This window comes from Kryptolebias marmoratus, linkage group LG15 (assembly GCF_001649575.2).
Source record: "Kryptolebias marmoratus isolate JLee-2015 linkage group LG15, ASM164957v2, whole genome shotgun sequence".
NCBI lineage: Eukaryota > Metazoa > Chordata > Actinopteri > Cyprinodontiformes > Rivulidae > Kryptolebias > Kryptolebias marmoratus.
The window spans coordinates 6453556-6467538 of record NC_051444.1 but is presented as its reverse complement, the minus strand read 5'-3'; the positions used below and the strand labels follow the sequence as shown (position 1 = coordinate 6467538).

The 13983-nt window shown below is 38.4% G+C and overlaps 1 protein-coding gene across 11 annotated transcripts in view; it reads right to left on the bottom strand.

Annotated features, from left to right (window-relative positions):
- plekha7b (pleckstrin homology domain containing, family A member 7b) overlaps window positions 1-13983 on the bottom strand; it is a 59559-nt gene that overhangs the window by 13448 nt on the left and 32128 nt on the right. For 7 of the 11 annotated variants that reach the window (XM_017405335.3, XM_037980029.1, XM_017405357.3 and 4 more), the window contains 8 exons: window positions 10320-10498; window positions 8566-8994; window positions 7832-8366; window positions 5669-5752; window positions 5141-5275; window positions 4190-4243; window positions 1749-1820; window positions 519-599 (listed from right to left, as the gene is read on the bottom strand). In XM_017405335.3, coding sequence (XP_017260824.1) covers window positions 519-599; window positions 1749-1820; window positions 4190-4243; window positions 5141-5275; window positions 5669-5752; window positions 7832-8366; window positions 8566-8994; window positions 10320-10498 — 1569 coding nt within the window. The remainder of the gene's footprint in view (window positions 1-518; window positions 600-1748; window positions 1821-4189; window positions 4244-5140; window positions 5276-5668; window positions 5753-7831; window positions 8367-8565; window positions 8995-10319; window positions 10499-13983) is intronic. The other 4 variants (XM_037980028.1, XM_037980027.1, XM_037980032.1 and 1 more) reach the window with 4 other exon arrangements.

The following is a 13983-nucleotide window of genomic DNA, read 5'->3' as shown; positions in this document are numbered from 1 at the left end:
CATTTTCCTTAAAAGAAGTTAGTGAAAACACTTTTTTAGAGACAAAAGATGAGTCAAAGTAGTTCAGTTCAGAAATGTTAGCAGCAGAAACAAAATACTATTTTGGAAAGAAGGAATCTTTATCGCCCGCCACCATAACTGGCAAGCAATCGTATGAGCGGCAATCATGTTGCTGCCTGTGTGTGTGTGTGTGTGTGTGTGTGTGCACACACTACATCTACAACTTATTAATTCCTGAAGTCAACCTGGTTCCAGATGGCTGCCACAGCTAATCAACCTTAACAAACACAAATGGCTATAACAGTCATTTTTACAGATACTGAGCTAAAATTTGTCGTGGTAGTAGTTGACACTCACCTCTAACACATACTCTAAGGGCTAAGATTAGATGCGATTTTTGTTTAAGCTTTGCTATGAAAGGCAGCAAGCAATTAGCATTCCTGCTACTTTCACTAAATGCTGTTTATAGCATTTTAAAAAGTAATTCTACTTCATTATGTAAAATATATAACAAAAACCTTGTCCTCCTTTAAAGCACGTATCCTGGCTTCGAGTTCCTGTAGAATCTTGTCTTGTTCACAAAGTCGACTTAATTTGACCTAAAAAAAAAAAACCAGACTGTTAAAGTAAGAATAAAAAAAACATAACAGATAACATTCAAATCTCTGAGTACTCTCTGTTTAATACCTCAAACTGAGGACATAAAGCAACACAGAAACAGGAAGAGATAAAACAGAGATTAGGACAATAAAAACAGCATGTGTTTCCAACAGGCCAACTGTTCCATTCTTGTCTTCATTCAGAATTTCTCTACAAAGCAACTGTGAGACAAATTGATTGCTGACTGTAGTCTTCACTCTCTGTCAATACGGCTTATCTTTGTAAAAAGCCCCGAGGAGTTTGTCTCATCACCACAGCGAAAAAAATATCAAAAGGCTCGATGCCGTCTTGTTTGGGGGTAAGATTTGGTAATAACCATTATGAGCAATCCTAATCAAAAATCCATATTTTCGCATTCACTTTTGGAGAAAGCCGTGTTTACTGAGAGTGACAGATTTGTTTTCCCAGAAATGGGTTATGTGTTTATGAAAACAACATAAGAACTGCCTAGTTTTCACACACTGTTTTTTTTTTCCTCAGCTCTATTTATCATTCTGTTCAATTAATAATTAAGCTGTTTTTTATTTTCGCTGCCACATATTGTTGTTTTTAATTGCATGAAATATTCATCGCTCAGACAATTTTACTGGCAATTTCTTATAAATTGTTAAAGTGGAACAATGCTAATGATGAAAAGCCAGGACATCCATCTTATTTACCTCCATTCAGCACAAAACAAAGAGAGAAAAGCAAAGATCAGGCAAATCAAACTGAAAAATTAAACAGCTCAACATCTAAAACTCCCATTACATGTATTTTTCCCTTTAAATTGTAGGGAGGAAAATAAAAGCTGTGGTCGATACTCTCAGGCCCTCACTGTGCAGCGTGGAAGGGTGTCCCCACAGTGTTGCAATGTACATACGTTCCCTTCCCTCTGCTGCCTCTGTTTACCACAACTTAAGAACACACACACTGAAAAACACCCTTAAAAACATAGCATAGTCAGACTAAAGTCAGCTGTCTCTCTGTAGTGGATTGTCAGAAGCCGGAAATGGGAATCTTAAATGAAAGAGATGAGTAAACAGGGTGTTTTCTTTTTTTTTTTTTCTTTTTTTTTGCAAATCATGAGAACATTGTATGTCACTTACATCAGCATCACTTTCTGCAATTTTCACAGGCCTCAAAGGTCTCTCTTTTTTCAAACTCTCACGTCCGGTTACCTGAAATTTATAATAGTCACACATTAAAAAATATATAAATAAAAAAAAATTAAAACAGTGGTTCGATGTAATAACTTTTGTCATTTAAAATACACAGTAAACTGCTGTGCAGGTTAAGCTAATTGAAACAGTAGAAAAATAGTGAACTGATACAAAACCTAATGCTGAAGTTCAGTAATTATGCATGAAGAGAGAATTTATATTTCTTTATCTGACAGGAAACCCTAAAACCTCAGAGCTGCTCTTTCCTGGTTGCATAAATTATCAGATCTTCACTGCAAATAATGAGAAAGGGAAATAACAGTTGAAATCTTGGTTCTGTTTTATATATTGCATTTATTTCAAACAAAAATACATCTGCTGTGGATATATCGACTTGAATATTTGTGCAAACTACAATGTGTACTTCATGTTTTTAACTAAAGGCTTTTATCTGCTGATAAACCTAGATAGATAGATAGATAGATAGATAGATAGATAGATAGATAGATAGATAGATAGATAGATAGATAGATAGATAGATAGATAGATAGATAGATAGATAGATAGATAGATAGATAGATAGATAGATAGATAGATAGATAGATAGATAGATAGATAGATAGATAGATTCTATCTATCTATCTAGGTTACTGCAGGAAGTGTAAAAGTTTTCCTGTTTATTTTTAAGTATTTTTAGTTAGGTTTTGTGAAATATCGTTAAATTAACTATTTTTTTTGTTATTATGAATCAGTACAAAATCCCCTCCACTTGTTCTTGTGCTGCTTTTTGGGTTTTTGTTTTGTGACTTTTAATGATTTATTTATTTATTTTTAACAATTCTGAGCTTCATTTGAAAATCGTCACTTATGGTAAAGCTTGCAGCTAAATTGTGTATTCATGAGACACCCACCTTAGGATTACCACACCCGGAACCGCAAAACAAAGCAGCGCAAACCCTGTTAAAGGGGCATTCCACTTATTTTACATTTAAAAGTCGAACACCAGACAAGTTGAATGCTCTACAGCATGTGAGAACGGTTTTATAATGTAGTCTGTGGTTATAGGGGCATGACTCTCCAGTCTGGGAAATGTGTTAGTTGATCAGCAAAACATGTTTTTTGGGTTTGCAAACAACAAGTTATTTAAAGAAAATCTCAATGACATAGTGGAGGCATTGAGTTTTGTGTGATGTTCAACATTAAGTGTCTACTGACACAAAACAATCAAAGATTATCATATCCTGATTAATCTTCATCTCTTACCATGATGGAAACAAAAAAAATTTCACTGTGCATCCTGTACCTCAGAATTTGGATGTCCAGGCTTGAACAGATGTACTACTTGTGTTGACTGTTGTGTAGTACAAGCTGGAAAACCAATGATTTCAACCACTGCTCACTAACTGTGTCCATTTAATTTTTTGAACCTCCCAGTTTCCAGTAGTTAATCCTAACATAAACAAATCACCAGAATATTTCTCAAAGAGCAGCACTAGGTAATTAGGGCATCTTGTATGCTCGAACAGGCAAGGATAAGCAAAGTGGTGATTTCAAACAGACATCCAATACAAACAAAAATGTTTCTTTGCATGCGAGGAAACCCTTTACTGTTACAGCTTCCTGAACTTCATCTCAAATCCAACAGTGCTGGGGTTTCTCACAGCAGATGATTTAGAGAAGAGAATTGTGCGTAAAATCCAACATATTTTCCAGGGATGCATCCCATTGCATTTAAAAACCTGCAGAACAAACTATGAAGGCTATCATTACATCCCAATAATGCCAAACACTAGAAGTGGGGTTTTCAGATAAAAATAAGTTTGCTTTACAAAGGTATGAATGAAAATGGGGGCCAATAATTACACACATAACACAAAGCTCATATGACATTTATATCATTTATAGCACGCATGGGAATCAGAGGCCACATGGTTATAATATGTTATTATTTAAAACATGTGAAAATGAAAACCTCCGTTCCCATCAGGAATTATTTTAACATCATTTTGTTCTACTTTATCCCACAAGTGTGCATCTGAAAGTCAAGTAGGTTCATTTGATAACAAACTGAACTCCGGACATTTATTTAAGTAAAAATCCAAACTCAGCTTCCACTGGAATATATGCTTGATTTGTTTAATCAAAAACACAAAAGCAATTCTTTACTCATCAAATCAATACTTTGGAACATAAGAGGCCTGTTAAACAACATGGTATTCCACAATAAAACAAACACAACAAAAAGCACAGGGTATAACAGAGGTTAAGACAAGAGGAGAGAAAAAGGGAGGCAGATGTTGGAGGCAGCAGCAGATTGTAGACCAGAGAGGGGAGATGACAGAACAGGATGAAAAGGATGAAGTGGCATTTACTTTGTTGGGGCCCACCTTCAGATCTAGATACTCCAGGTCCTTCTTCAGTTGTATGTAAGTATCATCTGCCTTTAAACGAGCAGCGGAGAGATAAGTCATTTGAAATGATGCTGCAGGAGATAATAGGTGACTAGATGACTTCTAAAGTATTTATTTGCTGTTCAGGCTTTGCTAACAGAACTTTAATTAACTTAGTCTCAATTACAGTGTACTTCCACCTCTGTATTTTTTATCTGCAATAAGTAAAGCTGAACTCTAATTAGGTCATTATGTTTGTTTTTTTTAACTGGTTTATGTCTCATGTGTGACCTCTTAAACAACCAAGCAACACAGGTCCTGTTCATGGCATGTGGTCAAAGCTGAGTGTTTATATTTGCTCATGAGCATGGAAAATGGCCAAAGAATGGTTAGATGTAAGAACCTGGGTGGAGTTGTCATTACTGAGCACCATTGCGGCTTCGCTGCAGTTCTGCAGAGGACTTTCCTCACAAGCTCATAAAGTAGACTGGGGCCTGATGGCTGCTTCAGAATGATAACTCCAAAATAATTAGCGCATACAGATACAAATATGGTTTCTGCTTCTTGTGGTTGTGCAATAACAGACTTTACATCTATAAAGCAAAGCAGAGTATATAATACAATGCGTTTGACAAGCAACATGCTTCAAATATGGCTGATTACCTTTAATTTTGCTTTTAAAAATACAGTTGCACAAAGCTCTGAAAGCATTATCATGTTTAGAAAGGTGGCACATAGCTTAAAAGATATGAATGTAGTAAGTAAGTACAAGACAGCCCATGCCAAGATGGTTGAATGAACACAGACAACCAAGCAGTACCAAGAGACTGCAGAGTCTGTCAACATGACAGCGAGGTAATGTGGAGGAATGGCTGGGGAGTAAAGGGAGCACGATGCACTGGCAGGGGATGCAGAATGCCGCATTAGGGAAGAATGAGGTTCCCTGACCTGCATGCTGGGGCCCAGAAGGCCGTTGTGCTGGTGATGCTGCAGGTGAGTGAACGCATTGCTGGGGCTATGCACACCAGCCATCTTGGCCTGGTGCCTCCGAAGTTGAATGAGGAGCAGAGTCAGCTCCTCTGGCTGAAGCCAAGCCAGGATTTAAGGTAGGGAGGCCCACAGGCCAGTGAGGGTACAGAGGGATGAGAGAAAATATTTAATAACCATCTGGGCAAAACAGTGGCTTATAGCTTGGAGAGCCAAGTAGCACAGAGGCCAGTATACTCCTGCCTGATGTCCTGTTTAAATCAGAACTCTAGAGTTGCACTATGAAGCTCATTAGAAGATTGAAAGATCACTTTTTTCTGAAAAGAACACATGTAAGTTAAACCAGCTGTACAAAGGTTCACAAAATCAGACAGCTCTGGATTCTACATCTACATAAATATTGTCACATTGATCAGATTTTGAACTGAGTTACCAGTTGTTACTCATGCCTTCCCCTATAATTTAGCAGGAAAAAACTGTATTTATTACCGTTTTCCCATGCAAACTGGGAGCGCTGACAGTGTGCGTGATGTAGCCCATGGCTGGCACAGATCTTCTCTCCATTTGGGAAGTCTGTGGAAAAACAGAAATCGTCTTATTATTAAATTTTTTTTATGATCAAATTAAACAAATTTACAAAGTAACCTTCAACTTTGAATTAGAAGTGAGAGAAAATCATTCGATCACACCGAACCAAAGTTAAACCCCTGCCTCTAAGTTTGCAAACAAATTAGACTACACAGCAGATTTATTTTTCATCCATTCCCCCCCCCCCGTTATCACTCCCACCCTTATTTAAAACAAGGTGTGCCTCAAGTTTCAGAGGCTGCGGGGCTTTGTAAGATTTGACATTTTTGCTTAACACACAGAATTAGCAAGAAAAATCAAACCCACTACAGAACCTAAAAAGGACACAAACAACAAGAGATTTAATTAACTACACATAAATTATACCAAACCTGCTTTCTTAAAATAACATTTGTTTGCTACTAGCGAGAGAAACCCTGTAAGCCATTCCCTTTGAGATTCCCATGCCACAATTTTTTTGCTGTATAATAGGTTTTTTATTTAAATGCAAGATCAGAAGAAAGAGACCGCTGCTGATGTTTGGGATACAGTAAAGATGTTTATAGGGTGCTGAGAAGCCCTGGGCAAATTGGATTAGCCGCTAATAAAACATACTGTACTTCCTAATGATATTCCACAGCGGCATGCAGATCACCGTTACTTAAGTGCACTCTAGCAAGAGCCCCATCGGCCTCGGCGATGCTGGCTGCACCAAAGCAAAGTTCACACTCAAATTAGTTTCCATAAACACTGCCTACTTGCACAGGCACTGTGGCTGCCTTTGTTAAACACGCATCTTCCTTTAAAGGGTTTTCTATAATTGTGCATCACTCCATTCAGTGGTAGTAATTAGTGCCTTGACATTTGAGTGAATGATGGGCAAAACAGAGCATCTGCAGCACTTTGTTTACTTGTGCAAGGCCACTGGGTTGGTTGAGAAGCTTGTGTGTGCTGGCAGCTGTGGTGACAGTTTAGAGGGAGAACTTTTCACATGTGGAGGGTGTGGTGAGAAGACAGCGCAGGGTGTGGATAATGGGACATCTTCTCGCTCCGTCTCCTGCGGCGGTGGCAGTGCTGTCTGAGAGCTTTGCTGGTCTGAGGAACGACAGAGCGCCAAGCTTTTACTCACACACGCTCACACCACCTGTGAGCACGCCTGGGTGTGGACTATGTGAATCACATGAGCTTCAAAGTGTGCACGCTGAGGAGCTGGAGCCTTCTCAGGCTTCTGAGCCTAATCTTCCCATGGGCCCCTTATGGGCCCACAGTTTGGTGACATCACTGGCTACTGTGAGAATGAGAACATTGTTTTTGGCTCACAACGTGAGATTCATCAACTCTTCCTTTAGTCCCATGCCAATGACAGGCTACTGGTGGGTACTGTTTGCCTGTATTATAGTGTTAAAGACTAAATGACTGAGCACATTCATGAAGTAACAGATTCTCATCTATATATTAGATAGTCAGGTTTCCACGCTTGGTGCCCACTATGTCTGAACACTTTGAGAACACCCCTATGGGTGCTTCTTTTCTCACTTTGATGGCGTTTTTTCCAATTTACAGAATATTCTGAGGAGTTAAATAACAGTAGATGGGACTGCAGCAAGCGTTTACTACTTTAATTTGAAATTTTCCTGTAATTATCTTGATTATTCACTAAGCTATTTTGTTCACAAGTAGTGAGAATTAAGTTAAACAAAAAAATGCCAGTTAAAACCTTGTAGAGGCAAAAATGTTAATATACAACTGTATTTAGTTTATAAAAATGAAGGCCAAGAGAACCAGGACTGAAACAGGTAATTAAAAATTGCAGATAAATTTTCTGTTTATCAGCTCATTAAAGTGAATAAATTTAAGTATGAATTCTGAGATTAGTTTAATTATCTTTTTAGTCATGTAATTAGCTTTCTTAAACAAAAGTTTGTTCACTATTGCTAAATATTTAGTTTTGAAGTCCAAAGACATTCTAAATTACCAAGAACACTGTATTTGTTGGACAGTAAAATGTGTTGTGATAAATGTTAAATAATTAAACACTGTTTAAAACTGTCAGAAATCTTATTCTACCCAGTGTAGGTGTCCTACCTGAGAAACATGGGAACAAATATTGCCAGGGGAGCTGGATCTTGTACTGTCCCCCGGTCCCAGTTCATCCAGGGGTCTGACTGTGCGTCTGTCTGAAGGTGTGTGAGGCCTGCGTGGGGACAGGGGTTTGAAGGGGGACGGGGATGAAGGTGGGACTTCACATGGTGACGGAGGGACAGAGATGGAGCGTGGCATTTCTACAGTAACCCTGAAAGAGTCAGTGAAGTTCGAGCCGGTGTAAATAGGCGCGGTGGGGCTGCCGTGACGAAACTGCTGCCGCTGCTGCCACTCGTAGAGCTGCCACACCATTCCTTCCTTGGAGGCCATTCGTTCGTCTGTGGACATGCGGAAGTGGCTCAGCCGGTCATGGGCGTACTTATAGTCACTGGGCAGGTTGCCGGATGCTGGAGGGGAGCTGCTGCCTGACAGGAGACGGGGAGACTTTGGCAAAGAGTGATAGGTGGCATCTGTTGTGCTGGATTTGGGCTTTAAAGGAGGAGTCCGCCGAGGAAGGTTGTAGTCAGCAGCTTGAGTACTGAGATGAAGCAAGACAACAAATTGATTTTGATTTTACTTTTATAAATAAAATTAAACATATACTTTTTAACATATAACGATGAGGATAAAAAGCAGTTCTCTTGTTTTCCACAAGGTAGAGCCATTTACTCATGGTTGTTCTGTCATCATTCGTTGTAATAAATTCTACAAATAATGACTGATATAAACTTACTGACCTTTTTGTTGGGTCCCCTTTGTGAACTTTGACCCATTGCTCCACCTGAGCCAGCGTATTCTTCCTCTGAACATGTTTCTCAGAGTCCATCCGTGAAACAAAGCCCCTCTGATAAACAACATTTCCATTTTGCTCCGGCGGTAGAGCCACTTGAATCACAGTCTGCTGTCCATCTTTGCGGGCAGCACCACCGACAGAGTCCGGAGACAGCCTTTCTATTCTTTCCTGTGGGGCTGACTGAATGGACTTCCCGTGGATCTCCAGTCCATACCTCCCGTCATCACCATGAGCCAGTCTGATCCCATCATCCTGAACTCCTTCTCTGTCTGTCCTGTGAACACTTTTTGATTTAGGTAAGTTCTGAGTGATGTGGACGTGGTTTGTTTGTGGTACTGCTTGCTGTGTAGCCTTCTCTGGCTTCTCCACCTCTCTGTGAAAAAGTGACATGATTAAAAACAGATATAACTTGACGTAAAACTATTATATTGCTTCATACAGCCTAAATAATATTTTCAACGAACAGAGATATTGAAGTACTTAATCTCCCAACCAGCATCCACCTTTTGACCTAATCCTTTTATTTTGATTAAATGCAGCACTATTCTTGAGACATGGAACAGTGAATAAAGAGCACAATGGATGATTAACCCAGAGTGAACCAAGAGGTATTTTCTCCAACCATTTGTTAGGCTTCTTCCACATATGGTCAGATTCATTACATGATTACATCTCCAAACAAGTGCAAAGAAATGAAAGATATCCAATAAATGTCATTTCACACCCTTTTATATTTTTCAGATGAAGAATAGAGCTCCTAATGAGGAGTAAATTCCCAGAAAATTGCAATGACAGACAATTTGTCTTCATCAAATTCCTCAGAGCAGTGCACCACTGTTTGTGACAGGACTTGTGGTAATTCATTTTTGCAGTTAAGTAGTTTAAATATGTAGGAAGAAATGGTAATGATAGTTGTTTTTTTGCTGACTGAGGTATATGTTCTCATGGTTGACACGGTAAGTGAATGCCTCTTTAGAGCTCATTCATTTTTTTAAAGTATTTTACATCATAAATCTTTTATTTTAGGGGGCTGTAATAACGCTGTCACGAGATGTTTAGTCTTTTTTTCTCCAACAAAAAATACATGAAAGCACTGACTAAGACTGGCCTCTAGGTGGCATTATTGCACAAACAATTTAAACCATGCAGTATGTCTGCCTCATCACAGAGGTCTGGATGCAGTTTGTGGTGCATTTACAACAGATGCAGCACTACTGCAATGACGACTGATGACTGTGATGCATTTCTGCAAACAACTGTTCAAAAGCAAACTGGACACAGATCGGCTTTGAGACTTGTAACTACTGTCTTTATCTCAATTGGCGAGTGGATCCAATAAACCCCATTTACAATTCAGCAAACAAAAATGCAAACACAGAAAACACATATTAGAGGTATTTTAGCATCCAAAACCCAGTTAAAAGGTTTAGGACTATAATTAGGAACTCTGTTTAAAAATAAAAAATACATTAATTAAAATATTAGAATAAATTTGTACAAAACAAACTATTTTATGAAACATGCAGTATATGAAGCTGTTATTGCCTGGTCAGCAACGCTGTAATTCTTCACTATGATATTTGTTGTTCTCTGTATAATATATCAAAAGACACTCTGTCCAAAAAGATTGCAATGCTTTATAAATGGAACACGAAGAAGCCCAACCAATTGGAAAAGTGAACTGGGAGTGAGACCAACCTCTTTATAGTGTGGCTCTGCTGCATTAGCGCAGCCTGGTTCATGGCCCGGATCCAGCCATTCATGTCCTCCTGTGTGTCCGCACTGAAGAAATACGTCCGCATCCCGCAGTGTTCTGCCTGTGAGCCAATCACAGAGTTCTTATTGTAAATGTAGGAGCGCATTCCGGTATGGCTCGCCTGTCAAAAGAGGAAGATATCAAGAGGTATGAGGAGAGGAGAGATATGAGACTTTTTTTTTTAACTGAAGCTTCAAGAGAAGATAAGAAGTGACAAACTTCACTGAGAGCTGTCAACAGAGAGAAGTTTACAGAAACATTGTTTTATTAAATCAAGATGGGGAGCAAAGTGCTGCAGCAGAAAAAATATGTAGGCTTGCTGTTTCTGGGAAGAAAAAATATACACAGATTATATATCTTTTGTGGTTTTCAACAAAATTGTTGCAATCCCTTTGGCAAGCAGAATGTAGCGCAAACAATCAATAGTAAAACACATGCAGTTTAGGGATTTCTTTACCACTTTCAGGGTTCATACAAATATAACAGCTCTGTGTAAACATTTAGCTTATCTTTTGTAATATCTCAATGATGATGTACATTTGGACTAGTAGCTTCGTTGTGCAGAACTGCCACTTAGTTGTACAACATCCACCTTGTTATTGCAGTAAAGAACGGTGACACTGTTTAATGGCAATTATAGTTTCCCCTTAAATTTAATTTATATCCTGCACATATTTTTATTCTTCCTAATACAAATGAATGCAAAAAGTTGGGTATGGTGCACTATGCATACTTTGATTACAATGAATAGTTTATCCATGTTTTCTGCTGGTTATTTCACATTATATTTTGTTATTTCACATCATATTTTGTGATCTTTTTATTCTGTAACAAAGAGCATGAGTTCTATAGCTTCAGTACAATATGCTGTGTACAAGGATGCAAGAAGAAAAGCAATTATTGTATTTTAAAAACACATTCATCATACATATAGCAAAAACTGAACACCCTTTATAATAAAACACGTTCACTGCAATAAATAAATGACTTAGTGGGAAACTGAGTTTTACTGTTTTTATTTTTATCGTAAACTGACCGTGAAACGTCAAAACTGCATCTGAGTTTGCTTGAAAAAAAAAGTTAACAGCCATCGTGATTCATCATTTCTCAAAACTACCAACTGACAGCAATCATTCTACTATTTATTTATTGTGTTTCCAGCTTTTTAAAACCTCCCTTCCTCAAAACGAAGCTATGATATCATCATAAAAAGACATTTGTACATCTGCTGTTGACAAACAATACTAAACTATTGCATGTATAGCACGGGACAAACTGCTGATGGCAACATACATTCAATGAAATTCAATGAATGCAGAAAAGAATGGGGAAAAAGACCCTGCCACCCACCCACATAAAATGATTGATGAAAAGCAATAAGTGATATGCAGCTTGACAAGACAAGTACCAGAGCTTCCTAAAGTATTAATGTAAGCACTGAAAGTGAGCAACTGGAAAAATAATCATGAAAAATGAATTGCTTAATACATACAGTATCTAGGCTCCTGCATGTATTCCCTTCCACACTGCAAAAATATTGAATATAGGCTCTTGTTTGCATGAACACAGGGTGTTGTAGACTTCAAGAAACAAAGGACAAGTTTTGACCTGCACTGCATTCCCTATTTCTGGGTCCAATTTGCCCACATTTATTTACAAAACAATGAGCAATTATTTCTTCATGTAAACCAACTGCCATGCACAAACAAAACAGTCTAAATAGTTAGAGGCAAATCATCTTTTAAACTCCTACAAATCCAAACAGCTCTGGCATTGTCCACAGATGACTCGCTGCAGTCATGTCTGGTTATGGTTTGATGCACATTTGAAAATGCACACTTGAGAGCCACTATGAGCTGAAATGAGGTGAGGATGGTGTTCTACCGATGAGTCTAAAGTAAAATCAAATACCTATTCATGCAAGACAGGAAGCCTGTGTGACTCAGGACGGCCGCCCGCAGAGACCAGTACTCACTCCGCCCACGCAAACACACCGGGTCACAATGGAAGGCAATTGACCAACAGGGAATGAGAGAAACACAGTGAGATGAGCAAAAATAAGAGAACAGAAAACAACAGGAAGTTACAGCTGATCAGAGGTGACTCAAATAGAAAGAGCTGAAATGTCTCCAGCTGTGGTATTCTGCCACCACAGAAGCAAGAATGAGTAACAGAGCAGCACTTTGATACTTTACTAAAGTTCTAACACTGACAAACATCTTATCTACCTGGATGTAATCGTGCTCTTATAACAATAACTGAAATTTGAAGCATCTAAAATCTATTAAACTGCCCCTTTAACGCATGATGGCTTAAAAGGAGCTGATCAATGTTGGTGGAGCGCTTCAGTACTGGGTGATACAGCCGAACCCTGGCTCATTATCTAATCTAACCTTAAATATACTCCCCAACTAGGAAGGGAGAGGAGACGCTGAACAGGCTGAAGGTAAGATTAATATTCCAAGCAGTGCAATTATCATACAAATCCCATTGTACAGCTATAAAGTGCAGGCGCTACGCACAACCCAAGCACACATTCTCATATTCACACTGCGTACATGCTGACACGATTCCACACTGAATCCAAGCACAACAAAGTACAACGGTGCTGAAAGGATTGCAACAGAATGCCCCGGAGCTGCAGTGGTGCATCAAACATTGTTCTCTGCAGTAACCTGTGTTTCTACAAAAGAAGGGTTGGAGACATACATCCTTTTGTTGCCCTCCGGTACAACTCACAAAAAGATGACTTTGATGCATGCAAGTAAAAATATATTATATTTTTAATTAAAAGTGATAAAATTATGTTGTAACATACTGTAAAAAGCAAGGTTTTACATATCTGGACACTAAAAAGAATCAACAATCATTAGGTTTTAAATAAGGTTAGTGCAACTTGATCTGAACAGCAAAGCATGACATTACACTGTATTTATTTAACAAAATCTATATCACATTGTGTGCAAAGAAAGTCTCTGAAATATCATATCAGCTTTGCTTAGGTTTTCGATGATGCATCTGAACCCTCAGGATTCTTTTTTCTGAAGCAATACAATAAATTGTATGTATTGCTCCTGAGAGGAGGAGAAGAAATGGAGAGTTGTTTGCTCATCATGCAGAGTCGCATTTGGCAAACACTAAACACAGCAAGTCAGCACAAACACCTAAAACCAACTGTCAACTTTTCTGTCAGCCATCAACTCCTCTATGTACATAAAGTACTCTGAATTCAAATATGAGGCCATCTGTGAGACAGCTGAAGCTCGGCTAACATCGGGCTATGCATCATGATGATCATAAACACAGCAGCCGAACAACCGAGTAAAGAACGAAGTTAAAGACTGAAAGAAGATACAGAAGATACTTACTATAAGATCTGATCTACAAGGCATTTAATGTTGGGATTTCTTTAACCCAGTTGCTACAATATGGTGCTCTTGGTTAAATAAATGACAGTGTAACATATAATGTGTTGCTCTTTACATACAAATGTATTATTCTAATTCTCAAACCTGAAAAATGTTTTTTTAATGTTACAATACATACAACTTTAAGATTAAATGACTGAGGACTTACATGTATCACAAATGTATGGTACCAATCAAA